The 14,688-nt window shown below is 41.7% G+C and overlaps 1 protein-coding gene across 3 annotated transcripts in view; it reads right to left on the minus strand.

Annotated features, from left to right (window-relative positions):
- Nucleotides 1-14,688, minus strand: part of PRKG1 (protein kinase cGMP-dependent 1) — a 440,105-nt gene that overhangs the window by 261,771 nt on the left and 163,646 nt on the right. For all 3 annotated transcript variants that reach the window (XR_009958878.1, XM_062579493.1, XM_062579492.1), the window contains exon 3: nucleotides 5,841-5,954. Coding sequence is in view for 2 of the 3 variants with exons in the window: in XM_062579493.1 (XP_062435477.1) it covers nucleotides 5,841-5,954 (114 nt within the window). In the remaining variant the exon portion in view is untranslated. The remainder of the gene's footprint in view (nucleotides 1-5,840; nucleotides 5,955-14,688) is intronic.

The raw sequence follows: 14,688 nt of genomic DNA on the forward strand, positions 1-14,688 counted from the left end.
GCTCAAAACCGGCTGAATTCTACTCAGTTGATGACAATCATGAAAATAAAGGTCAAAGCGAGCAAAAACCCCAAAGCATTTGTGCACGCGGTCAGCGGCCAAACTCTTTTTTAGCATTGCTGCAGCCCCCAGCTCTAACTGATGTAGTGAATCAAGTCTTGAGATCCAGGCAATGGGACTGCATCAAGATAAAATACGTACGTATATGTACGTATATATACGCCACCGGCCAGGATGAGACATCGTGCCGGACTTTGGACGCAAACTTCCCATAGTTGGTCATTCCCGCAGATGTGACACCACCATATGGCCGACTGCTTACAAAAAAAAAAAAAAAAAAATCATCATCAAAAAGGTATCAACACACCACAAGATAAATCATGCCGTATTGCCTCTTTTTTTTTTCCTCTCTTTTTTGCTCCGTTTCTATAACTGGCTCTTCTATTTTTGCCATCAAGTTCAATAAGCCTGGAGGTGTTTTGGGTAGACAGTGGGCCCAGGTGTTGCATGAATTTTTCATTTTGCTCTTCCCATCTCCAACTATTCTCCCTTTGATTAGACTCCCTCTCGGGCGTTGTTAGAAAAGTGCTCGGCTATGTCTCCTCCCTTGTCCTCTACAGCACTTTCGTTCCTGCTCTCTCTCCCTTAGAGGAATAATCAAATTCCTCTTGCTGTGTTCCCCGGAAAAAACATTTTCCGGTCTGCTTAATCCTTACATCTTTACGTAGGCAATTCTCACTGGTGGCTGCCCATCCAGAACTGCTTGATCATAAAATTACCCTAATTAATAACATTAATTAGCATTTCAGCCCTTGAGCCAGGAATATTTTCATCTTAGCAGTATAGCGTTCAGCAAGTGGTCTCCACGACATACAGCTGGTGGGAAGAAGAAGCTTGATTACAGTTTCGAGCCCCATTCGTGTCATTAAGGCAAATCCGTTAGCAGAGATGAGCACTATGGACGTATCCGATTCCTGGGGAATCCGATTGCTACTGTGCTAGCGGGCCATGTATCAACCCTTGACAAACCCTAGGATGCAAAATGCACGTCCCACCAGGCCACCACCTACTACAGCCAGCTCGTGCGCCATAATATGGCAAGAAACTCTAAGTAAAATTGCATTCAATATGCAATGCTGATATAATCAAAGTATCAGTGTGTAGAGAGCTGCAGTTCCACATGTGAGGACTGCTCTCAGGAGAGCATCTCAGGAGAGATGTATGGACCAACGCACGGACCCAAGCACTTCAGACTGATCCGCAACCTCATCATCTCCCGCTTACGAATTTAACATTCATATATAAGCCGTATCAGAAAGATTTTAATCAAACGGCCGAAAGTCCACAATTAACTTTGGCTTTCTGGCCGGCACTTGACTGTTTTAAGATCTGAGCAAACTTTACACCCGTAATTATTAGAACAGAATATACAGAGGCAGCATCACTCCCCAAGGGTTCGAAATGAGTCTCTGTAATTTTAATCGGCAACTGGCATTCTCTTGACTTTTTCTTCCTCGCCAATTATCAGCGTCGCAAAGCTGCTCACAAAGCTACGGTATTTTCTGTGGTTGCAGCTAGCAGTCTAGGGAGGCATTTCCATAGGAGTGCATTAAAAACAGAAACAGCAGACGAGGAAAATTCAAACTTATCCAAGCTTGGCAACAACATCGACCAACTACTTCCTTAAACACGCTGCGCGGCATTGACTTTTGCACAATTAGCAGCTTAGCAATTCTCACGCTTTGTTTGAGGAGACGCTCTTAGATTTAACAGGAAAAGAAAGATTTACATAATTTGCAGTTTAATAGCTTCAGTTTGTGCTTTCTTTCTTCCACTCGTTATTATTTCCCCGAAAACCTGGACTAGCGTCTTGTGCGTAACTCCATTGAGGCAGGCGGCATTTTATTGAGGGTTTTTTTTGTGAGAAGGTTTGGTATCTGAATTCTGCCCCTGAGAGAATAAAATTTTGGAATCCATTCCTCTCACAAAATCAGAGTGCTCCCCTAATAAGACTACATGCTATTCATCAGGTTATTCTTTACAGTAATGAGAACCACTGCACATTAGTACTGAATGTGCAGAATGAGTTTTCATTTATTAAATGCACCTTCTTGGTTATCAAATGCTGAATTAAAAAGTTTATATACAATATTAATTCTCTGGGGAAGATATCACTTTTTCCTTTTTCTTCTTTTTTTCCCCCCTGACTTACCAGATTGTCCCCTATACCATTAATGCTACTAATACACACACTCAAGTTTTTATATAGCTTTTTGCTTCCTTCAAATCTTGCAAATCCCCACACTTGAAAATCCCCTTTGCTGGGCACAAAGCAAGACAAAATGCTTTGTTTAGTTAGGTCTACTTAGGTGTACAGGAAAGATTCACGTTAGCGTTCAGCCTAGTGTTGACCTGCACGCATGGCAGGAAGAAAATAGGTAGCCAGAACCAAAGTGTATATATATATGTATATATGTGTGTGTGTATACCTATACGTATATAAAGCAACAAATCCAAAATCCATCATATTTTTAGTACTCAGATCACACTCTGAGTCAACAACGTGATTTGTGAGTGATCTGAAACCTGAATTTACAGCTTTTGCTATTTTAAGGCATTAAATTTGTTTCCTCAAAGAAAAGACAACAGCAATTTGAGTAATACAGTTAAACAGACATATCTGGAGAATACTGCTCTCCCAGAGGATTAGAGGCAGCATTTTAGCTGTGAAATAATTCATCTTTAGTAAGAAATAAGTGAAGTCACCTTATACCTTATTCTAATACACTGAACAAAATTATTTGTTGGAATCAGGGTACACAAAGTCTGCAAGTCTCCTCCAAGCAGTGAGCAACCTCTGATTTTCCCATTTGGCTGTTTGAGAGCCTCAACTCCCAGATGAAGGAAAAATCCAGCCGCTGATTTGCACTTAGCTGTAAACGTAACAGAAGTGGAGGCGTGAGCAACAGCACAGAGCCGTGACAAGGACTTACTTGGAGCAAGAGAGTGAAAAGTCTTAATCAGGAGGAAAAGAAAAAAACAAAGAGCCTTCTTGCAGTAACATTTAGAAATGGAAAACAAAAGCTTCAGAATTAGCCCCCAATAATTAGATGTCAAAAACTTTTCAGTAGCTGTCTTAAACATGAAGCCACTTTTCAGGAGATGTGCTCCTACCTCCCTCACCAAGATCAAGAGGAACCCTTAGATGTTCAGAGTTGGTTTCTTCTCGGAGCCTTGTACTGCTTTTACTTAAGACCGTAATAATACAGACTGCAAAAATATTGTAATAATTCTCTGAGAAGAGGCTTTCAGAAGACCTGTGCTGTCTCTCATTAAAAGGGGTCAAAATGAACCAAGAAGGAGTCAGATAAGAGTAATTAAAATCCAAAGTCTCTTAAATTACTTTTAAAAGACAAAGTACTTTCTAAAATGATTTATGCCATTAAATATAGTCTCCTACAGAGCGAGCAAGAGCCAATGTAGACAAATGCTGGAACACTAAAAACAGTATTTACAAAGCCAAAGCAAGAGTACACACACAAAGCAATTAGAGCAAAGCGATGTCAACACGGCTGACACATCAGCATGGCCCAAAGGCACTGTCGAGCTTTGCAGTACCGTAATGCATCCTTCCTTCAGTCTTCACTAGAACCTCATTTTTTTAAAAAAAGAAATGCTTAAAGTCCTGGTAATGAAGTAGTGGCAGGCAGCTTCTGACACTCTAAAGGTGGTGGAAATCCATCTCATGAAAACTGGGAACTCCTGCCTTAAAGTGCTTCTGTAAATGACAGGTGGGTGATGCCCCTTGATGCCCCTTGACCACCTCCAGCATTAAGGTTGACTAAGTGTCTATTTTCATTACGATTATCAACTGTTTACACCTCTCAAAATAAACCTTGCAATGATCTCTCATTTCTCTCCCCAGGAATCCAGAATCTCCCCTCTTTTCCTTTTCCTTCCCATTTCCTTTAACTGTATCATAACATGAACTTGAGGCTCATGTGAATTCATCTTCACCACCAACCCTGCAAATTTTACTCAGAAAAACAGGCTATACCTCTACGTGGATAATGCACCTACAGGGAAGGCAGGTATGGGCAGGACAGAGTAGATCAATACCTGCCTCCACTTTGCAGCCATGGTCCTCTTTGAGTCCCCAGCAGACTAACAGGCGGGGACATCAAGTGTCTCATCAAAGAGCAGTCTAATACACCGTGGCGGAAGCAGTCCTGAGGTCTCCGGTGCTGTGGCCTTGTGCAACGTGCACACTTGTCACACCTAACAAAAACTCCGGTGTCTGGGATGACGGATTACTCACAAGTATAAACTGAGCTGTCCATGAACTACTTACGGGTTAGCCAGGGGCTAACCTGCATTAAACAAACAGTGCTTTTAAGGAGACAAAGTTTACACATGTGAAAACAGAGTTCCTCAGTCAAGTTCATTAGGAATACTGAGCTCAGTCAAGTTCTTTAGGATTATGGAGAACTGCATGTTCTTTGCAAGAACATCCAGTTAGCTTTTCCTGTCTTGATACTTCTGCCTATTTCTTCTCTTACTTCTATGTTTTTTTTTAATTAAATATCTTTAAAAGACTTTTTCTTCCAAACAGGGATTTGTGCCTCATTTTGATAGTACTTTGGTGTCTCTGTATTATTCTCATAATCTATCCCATTTGCTTTCTTCAAACTCCACTACAGTGTCTTTAAACCACAGAACTATTTACCATCTCTCATAAAACCTATCTGCTTAAGATGTCATTGGGAGCTCTTGATCTCAAGGTCAAAAACTGTGATACCACGCCTCCCGATTCTCAATTCTTTATAGGCGGAATTTAAATGAAAATATATTTCTGTTATACACGGTAACACGACTTCCTTCCACATACTGTGCAACCCGTGTTTTTGTGACTTCTACCCACCCAGACCATTTCTCGTTCATCGCTACAGGTGGCCTGAGAGTATGCAGCAGATTATGAATGCAACATGGAGACTGCAGGCAAACTCAGCCATGCTTCAACTTTTCACGGAAAACTATACTGGTTTCCAAGATCTGCAGCCTTATAGTATAGCTCCCTTACATTGCCCTCCCAGCCTGGATCCACAAGTGGTGAGTTCTTGACAATTTGCAATACTTACGGACATCAAACATGCTTGAGATGTTCAAAACTGCTATTAGTCTCCGTTTCACTTGAGGAAAACTGAGGATTTAGAAGTCCAACAGAGATGTCCAACAGGGAAATCCACCACCAGAGACAGACACAGTCTCCTCTAGAGAATGGTATTTTAGGGTAGCTGCCTAACAAAGACTCACTCTCTTTTTTATCGATTAGAGAGCTAACTAGCTTCCCCAGGCTAATATTGGTAGACATCCTCTCTTTTCCTGGAAGAAGCTACTTGGGACCTAGAGAAAGTCTACGGCAGGGTAACGAATCAAACCAAAGTCTTCCAAGTTGAATAAACAAGAGCCTGAAAAGAAAAGCTCTCTTCACTTTTATTTCATTGTGTATGAAAAATGTTCCTCTGCTCATTCCTGGGAGACTAAGTTCTTCCAGGGGAAAGCAGTATTGAGGGCAACTGACAGCAGAAAATCAACTGAAACAAAACATCTTCAAGCCAGGAGAGTGAACGGAAGCTCTGCCAAGGTCCAAGAAATGAAATACACTTCTAAGTACTAAACTTTGGTTCAGTACTATCATAGTCATACTATCAGATGAAAAAAGCTGAAGTATTTTTATATAGTTTCATATATGCATATTTATGCAGCCCACTAATTAGAAATAAGCAGCCTAATATTAAAATCTTAAGGAATTCCATATGTAAGTTTGAAAATAAACTTACTTTTGACAGTTGCTGTCCGGGTGCAGTTGTAGAGGATGGCCAGTTCCCCAAATACTTTGCCAGGTCCCATGGTGCACAGCTTTACACCCTCTTTTGTCACTTCAACCTTCCCATCTGCAAGACAAAAATTAAAAAAAGAAAAAGACCATTTTAAATAGGAACCCATTTGCTCAAACCCATTTTATAATTTGGTGTCTCTATTAAACTATGAATAAAAACACCAGAGTCCTACAACTTGAAGACAAATTAAAGAAACACGTTATGAAAGGGAGCATATACCCTCAGAAAAAGCTCAAAAGCAACTTTTGCCCATATGAGCTTTCAGTTCTTTAATTTTCTTAGCAGCTTATCAACACAGAGTCCAGAAGTGGTGCACTAAGCTCAATGTGAACTTTCTTTCACATATTACACTTCCTGGCAAAATTTTCTCCAGGTTTTTGCCTTAAAAACAAGAAGATTTAGGTCCTAAACCCACGCAGGAAAACCATGGAGTAATTCTGTTCATTTTCATGGAGGAACTAATCCCCGAGAACACTCATCCATGAATAACACAGCCATTATCAAATGGAAAATTGCTTTGACCCGTGGCCATTATTTAAGTTGCATCTTGCCGTACGTTTTCTTTGCAAACATTTCACCTTATTGGATCAGGTCTGTTTTATCTGCTTACCAATACGACGCAGAGAAAAGCCACAGAAACAGTACTGAATTGCAAATATTCTCAGCCACTAAAAAGCTGCTTCTGTCCCCAAACTGGGGAGCAGACAATTAAGGGATCTTGCCAATGCTCAGTGCTATGCCATCCCTAAAATGTAGCAATTACTGGCTTGGCTTCTATGGATGGTGCTCTGCAAGAGTGAGAGCAACAGCCGACTGGTTCTCCTCGGCCTTAAGACCATCTAAATTTGTACGTCAGATACCAAAGTTAGCCTCGAATCTTTGCAAGAATACTCAAAGCAAGCTGCCAAGGGATTACACGACCCTACCTCCTGCCGACGGGATCTAACGTCAGTCCCCAAAAGACAAAACCGCTGTCGCGAGGAGCAGCTTCTACTCCATAATTTACGTGGAACTATAAACGCACCGCGGAGAGACTCCCGAACGCGCTCGCTCGCTAAGGCAGAGGCAAGAAGCACGGAAAAGCAGCCCGGTGCCAGGCTGCGCAGCCAGATTCACGTCGAGAGGAAGAAACCGAAAGCCCCTAACACCGCCAAGACAAAAAAAAGCTTGCACGGGCTCTTCATATAGACAGCATTTTATTTATAGAAAAGCAGCAAATAGGCAAAAGCAGATTTTTCCTGTGCAATCTCCTCGACGCGCTGTGGGAAAGATGCCAGGGAGGGTAGCTGCAATGGAATCAATACACGGGAGAAATCCACATGGAAGAAATCCAAATGGAGTAAACCGCTTCCTAACATTATTAGAGTGCTGCAAGATCGTATGCCCACAGGTGGGCAAAATGACATTTTCTTTGGAAAACACTGGCCGGCCGTTCGGGGCTGATATAGTCATGCATTTCTGCAGCTCCTATCATGGCATACATGCTGTATATGGCAAAGGGATCACCAAAATGTTGGAATATGCAAAATAATACTTAGGGCCTAAAGAGAAAAAAAAATCTAATTCTCAGGCTATTGATCATTATCAGTATCACCAGCTTCAACAGGATTCTATCTGTAGTACACGTTGACTTCACTTTAAAGGTTAATTTATTACTTTTGCTGGCTTAAATTCATTTATTTGTAGCACCAATCTAATATAAAGCACAAAAACCCCCAGATATTTATCTCAAGGACAAGGAAAAGTAACCATTAATGCTTCTTCACGCACTATAGAGACTCCTGGAGAATTCCGGAGATTCTTTTTTTAAATAGCGTGCAGAGTTTTTGCAGAGCTCAAGGGGGTTTTTTTCCGCATCAAGCACACAGATCCGTGAGGTGAATGAGTTTTCCTCACTTCCAGCTCATGGGACCACAACTAGTTTCAGAGAAAAAAGATAACCACAGAAAACCTTTGCAATGCAATGACTGCGTTCTCTGAAAGCCTGGCCACTGCTCCAGACGTCACCCGTTACTGCCCACAGCAACCCACACTCATCATCCATCTTCATAAGAAAGGTGCGTACCTTCCCGTGTCCCATTAGTCTTCCTGTAAAAATTTAAGAATCGGGAGCCAGATTCAGATTTGATTCATAGCTTAGGGGAGTGAGGGCCATTTCGCTTTCAGCATTTAATAACAAAATTGCATGGCGCGCTCGAGTTCATGCACGATTAGAAAGTCAAGGCTTCGTTATCCATGGATGCTATCCAAGGGTTGAGGCAAGCTGGGGACGGAAAACACCGAGAGAGGCAGTGACGATGGCTGGAAAGGGCTGCCTTGGGTTTTGAAAGAGCTCCCGAGAGCAATATATAGAAAGAGTAGCTGAGCTACTACTGCTGTTACTATTATTACTCTTGCTGTTGCAATAGCAACACTGGTGTTGTTAAGCCCGCTCCTCAAGCTGGCTGGTGGATCTCCAAACCCCTCTGCGTGGTACCTACATGCTCATATCTTCCTTACAGTTTTTTACATTTATAAAATTGAGCTATTCCTGCCATATCTTGATGGTAGGCGCTGCCCAGTGATTGCAAAGATCTGTGGAAGAAAGATCTACTGCCTGAAAACAGCAGGCATGATGTTGCCCAACTGGTTTTGAGAGACCTCTACCAGCACCTTCACCCTCCTGTTACTGCATCAGCCATTTCCACCAATATGCAAGAAGCATACTAGCGTTGAAGATAAAATGCTAAATAAAAAAGGGTAATGGAAAAAATTTCCCATTTTGGATACAATCAAAAATACATCTGATTACACTCAAGAAAGCAGAACCAAAATCAAGGCAAACTAACTAGTCTCACTTGCAGAAGAGGGGGCGTGCTTCAAAAACATCACAAGTTATTTTGGTTTGCATGTATTTGTAAAATCCACGCTGAGTTTCAAGCAGAAGCTGTAGAGCTTGGAAGAAAGTCATAAGCTTCAAGAACCCTTGGATAGGCAAGAGTTGCTCAAATTCAATATATTTGCAGTTTCATGGCAAAACCAAAACACCATTAGCATTAAGTGAAAAATAAGTATGGAAAATTCCCATGGGATCAAGTGGAGTTTGGGTATTAGCCAGCAAATGGACAATGAGTATTTGTTTTGATGAATTCAGAATTTAAATACATATTTTCTATAGGAAAAGTGCTCAAAGGCCATGATTTGACGTGTTAACTAATAGTGATACTTAACAATTTAGCCATTACTTTTTTTAAGCAATGATTTAAATGTTCCTTTAACATTTATGTTGCTAAAAACCTTCGCTTAATAAAACTGTTTAAAGAATGTATTGCAGGGAGGATATACAAAACTGTGGAGAACATTTTCAAGGGGAAAAAAAAAACAAAAAAAAATTGGTTCTTCCAGAAGTATAATAAAACACAACGCATGTATCTCATTTCTCAATAAAAAAGCAAAATCTATTTTTTGAAAGGTAACGAATATGAGTTTCATACAAAGTAATTTAAAAGCTTCTTCTACCAGTTATGCTAATGAAATGCTGCTGTGATTTCTGTGCCTGCGTCTTATTTCTGCAAATTTAAATATAATGTTGCTACACACAAATGAAATAGTTATCAGAGACGTTCCCGTGTTTTTACTAAAAATGATCAAGAAGGCAATAATGTGAAGATGACAGAAATTAGGTGCTCAGGTGAAAGCCTCCATAAATCAGCGGCAAGGAGAAAAGACTGGAAAGCGCTGCATTTTTTGCAGAAGTACTATGGAGCTTAAAACACTGATGTCGAAATTCTAGCTGAGCTGGTTTTGCAGAGCTTTCGCTTGCACCCCAACCATGCATTTTTCGGCCAGCCAGAAGAAGCTATCCTGCACCAGTGAAGGACAACATAGAAGGATTTTGCATGTAGACGGACTGCAAAATTTAAAAATCTCCGTGTCTCAGCTAACACAGAGCATCTACCAAAAAGTAACGGTCGGCAGCTATATTTTGGCAGCTATGCTTTGGATCCCCTACTCTTCTCCGTTCTCACATGGCCAAAATATGCACCAGCATCATCCGACTGATAAATTGTCTCATTTCCTGCCACGTAAGGAGAGAAGCAGGCCCTTGCCATATCACATTTACCTTTTCGCATCCGCTTTCAACGAGGAAAAGTGTTAGGAATTGTCTCTCTACCTCAAACCGTGCCATCAATTTAATTCTCTCCCAAGCAGCGTAAACAGGTGGAGAGCACGGACGCAAAACAGAAGGAAACTCGAGGAGCCAGGAGCCTGCTCCCTACAAAAATAACTGAAAAATCAGAAATCAGCTCACATGTGCGTAACTTGAAATATTTGCTGCTTTCTGGCAGATGCTCCTATGTCCCCATTCAGCCTGAGGCTCTCTGCTTCTTTGCCAGGCTGTATTATTTAAAATAGGCCCCACACCTTGGGCAAAACAAATTTTTATGTATTGTGTCATCTTTCCTTGTCTTCAGAGACTAAGCAGCCGCTTTCGTCTTTGTTTATTTTTCCCCATTAATCCACTCAGATAAGAGGACGTCAAGACTTATTCTTATTTCTTTGCACAGATTTTTAGGCAAAAGCCCTTCACCCAGGTGTACAGTCAATCCAGGAAAGAAAAAAAAAAAAAAAAACTCCAAACCTCAGTATTGCAAAATAGTTTGCCTTCCTTCCCGTTCATTTTTCCCGCTTGTCACCCAGAACTTGCAATCTTAATTAGCAGCTAGTAAATTAGCCGAGGAAACAGAAGCTTTGGGATGAAAGTTACGCTTTTGCAACCTGAGCCGCGAGTGCTAATTGCATTGCGATGGCAAATTTAATTGTGGCATGATCAAAACTCTAATTGCTAAGCGGCTATTTTGGATCAAACCCAGTCCGTTTAAGATTTGTTAATATTTCTGTCTGCTTCAAACCTGGACTGAGAACAGCCTGCACGAGTTGCGCCCAACAAGCTGCCCTATACTCTAACTGCAGCACTTGCAGAGCATTACATTTCCCAGTGATAAATATTAACAATTAAAGTAAATCCAGGAGGATTTTTCTTTTGTTAAGCACATCCTAAAATCAGCTTGCATTGAGTTGCTCTTGGCTTTTCCCGGCAAAAATGCAAATACCAGCTGCGGTTCCCACGCTTTACCTTGAGGTTGCATTTTAGGAGATGACGTGATCCTTGGAAATATTGTGTATGTGGAAAAGGCTCTTCAGGATGGGAAGTTTATTATGGTTCAATATAACCACGCAAAGGTAAAAATACAGGAGGGATGGAGGGAAAGCAGGATCCATTTTGACTGCAAGTCCAGAAGCCTCCACGCTCTTGCCCTGAATAATGATAAAGCTCAGAGGCTATTTTTGTTTTGATGAGAAGATTTGATTCTTTGTCTCATCGAGTCCGTTCCAATTAAACATTAAATAACATCTTTGGCTACGCTGCCTCCACGTTCCTCAAATAAATCCAGCTATAAACCAAACTGCACTAATAAGGCTCTCTCAATTACTAAGATGCTGCCTAGGAAGTTTAATTCTCTTCTGTTATTTTCAAAGGCAAATCCTGACAACGCCTATAAGATATAGATGAGAGTCATCAGCTTTATCAATATTGCAAATCACATTCGCAGAGAGGCAGAATTTATCCCATTAGCCAGCCACAAGGGCATTAAGGGCAGAAACATCCACTGCAGAATGTCCAACGTGCAAAACTCCATTATTATTATTATTTATGATGATGATTTTAAACAATGCTTAGCACTATGTAGCCCTTTGTATAGTCAAAGCTCCAACTCCACCAAGTTCAAGCATAGCTTTCATGTGCTTGAAATCCAAACTTTGCCAAGAAAATAATGCATGTGCAGGTCAGGGAAAGAAGAGAAAATAGAATAGGGGTTAAAGCTGAAGAGATGCTCTTGCACCACTAAAGAGCTATATAACAGAAGGGCGTTTTCATTGGCTTTTTAAAAGTCATACTTTACAGAGATGTCATTAACATTGCAAAGTGAACAGTTATCAAGTTACAAAAAGGACCGTGCAGCAATGTTCGGCCTTTTGCAACCTGCGCCACAAAAGCCGCTTGCTCCTATCCTCGTGCGGGAATGGCAGCTTTAGATATGCTTATCCCTCACCCAAACTCGGACTGGTTTTGAACTGTGTAAGGAGGAGGGAGGAAAGGAAAAAAAAAGAAAAGAAATGAAAAGAAAAAGCATTGTTTTGCCAAATTTTAAGTTATGTTTCAAAACACAGCAGCACTAAGCTCCAAGTAAAGTATTGCTAGAGTGTGCTGAATATGGAGAAAAATGTAATTTTTTCCTCTGTTATCTCCCTGGGAAAAAAAGACTAAACCCTTTCTGACGGTGTTTTTCCAAAACAATTTTGCTTTTAAGTCGGCATCGGCACCAGGAGTTTGAAGCTTAGTCTCTTAAAGCTTTTCAAATTACGGGGAACTAAAACCAGGGTTTTCAGTGACAAGCACTGGTCAGCCTTAAGGATCTACAGTGCTATTAGTCTTGTCTATAACATACTTACAAAAAGTACTTATTCAAACTTATTCTGCCTTTTATAAACCACAGGTACAGCTGGATTTGACCGGTCAGTGGTTCAGCCTCCCCCAACACAGCACATCGTCTAGGATAACTCTTTTGAGGGTGCTGCAAAAGAGGCAGTCGTTGGGCTCCCTGGCCCCATAAGTGTTATTCTGGAGGATTTGCAGCACCCAGATTTATTTGGGAGGGTTAAGCAGAGAGGATGGAGCAGCATCTCTGACAGCAGCAGGAGTCCATCCAAAGAGATGCCCCCAAACGGCCAATATCTACTAAACCAGTGCTGCTCCACCTTGCTCGTTGGTTACGACTTGCCAGCAACGTGGTGGGAGTTTCACTCTGCCTTTTCACAAATGATAAGTTACGACTACTTCTTATTGCTTTCTTCCACCAGAATGATAAAAATAATTATAATTAAATAGCAGTTTTCAGTTTTCAAAGCAGAAGAACATTACGGTCCAGAAAGGGTTACTGGAGATAGGAGCAGATCTGCATGCAAGCTTCTATATTGGGGAAACATTTCTAGAAACGGAGAAGGGAAATAAAAGCAGCAAAAAGCCGTGAAAAGCAGCCTAGGGGCAGAAAGAGGTTTGGAAGATTGAGCGCATCTGAAAAGGGGATAAAGAAGCTTCCTTTGGGCTTTAAAAGTAAGAATTAAAACCTAGGCAAGGGGAGGGAAGGAAGGAAGGAAGGTGAAGTAAAGCATAAAGAGCCTGAGCTGCACCCAGCAGAGCGGAGAAGAGGCACCCAGGGTAACAGCAAGAAACACAAAAGCGTGGCAGGGCAGAGAGAAAATAACCCAAATAAGTAAGATTTGGCTTGGCTGTTGGGGTAGGGCTTCAGAAGCAGGGTGAAAAGCATCCCGAACGGGACGCACACAAATAAAGCGGCAAACACGCCTGGAAGCAAAACTCGCCAGCTCACCAGTGATTTATTCCTAAAGATACGCTCTACCTGCGTACAGATGCGATTCTCAGCTATGTTCTTCAAGTGAATCTTGAAGCGGAACCAAACTAAACAGATCTTAATATACATGCGCAGGGGGAGGAACAGATAACATCCCAAAGTCTCTTCCAATTTAAATTATCCTACGGTTCTATAAATTACTTCCCACCAAAGGCACCCAAAGGTGTGCACGGTGGCTTCTGTAATGCGCCCAGGCGAGCACCTTGGGGTGAGCCTGTAAGACAGCAATAAAATCTACAGTATAAAACTTAATAATAATAATAATAAAAAGACTTTTTGCTCACAAGATTGGCTTGAAGGACATCAAAAATAGCAAAAATAGCCCCAGTCCACTTTGCAGTAACATGAAAAAAGCAGTTGGTCCGATTTTTGGGAGGTGAAATTCAAGAAAACCACCCCTTCGTCTGACCATCAGTCCGAGATGAGAGATACACGCAGTTTCCATCCTCATCTGCAGGGTTACCCGCTCCTTTATTTTTTTCTTAAACCTCCATATGAAATAAAGGCGGGAAGCGGGCTGAAGCCAGCTCGCCCTGCGAAAATAAACGCGCTATAAAACCAAATCGCATGAGCAATTTGTCCAAACATTTATTAATTTACGTATTTACCCTTGCACAGGCAGCATGGGAAAACGCCGCAAGGCGGCTCGCGCTCGGATCTCAGCTCTTCCCCATCGGCGTATTTGAGACCCCTCCAGACCAAAGGGTGCTTGACTATTTCTATAGGAAATATTGCTCCTCCGAAGAACGCGCGGGCTTCGGGAAATAGGCCACATGAGCCCCCGGGGCAACCTGAAGGTGGAGTGGGAAGCGCGAACAGGGCTCCATCTGTGCTTTGAGCTCTTGGATAAATGACATGCCGCCTTGCAGAAGAGGACAAACCCGGGTTTTGTGCTTTACAGAAGAGGCGAGGAATTGCAAAAGCAACAGGGCTGGGTGTTGGGATCCAGGCGGGGAACTGGAAGGCAAAGGGGACCCCCAGGGCCACTTCTGCTCACATTGGTGGCTTGAGGTTTGTTGGCTCCTGACCATCTCTGAACTTCCCCGACTCAGTTCTCCAAAAGCAGAGCAGCAGACGAGCAAAATTTACGCTTATTCTCAGGGTTTCCATAACAACCCTTTTGTTCCCGACATATTTTAAGAGCTGAAAAATCCTGAGTTATTTTTTTTTTCCAAAGCCTTCTAAGACACTTGGGTAACTTCATCGCTCTTAAAATACCAAAATGTTTTCTTTGGATTTCTTTAAGAGATATTTTGTTCACCTGCCCTAAACAACCTGTAGGATTACACAATCCAGATTTATTTTCTAGTTAG

Source organism: Rhea pennata, chromosome 7 (genome assembly GCF_028389875.1).
Source record: "Rhea pennata isolate bPtePen1 chromosome 7, bPtePen1.pri, whole genome shotgun sequence".
Classification (NCBI taxonomy): Eukaryota; Metazoa; Chordata; class Aves; order Rheiformes; family Rheidae; genus Rhea; species Rhea pennata.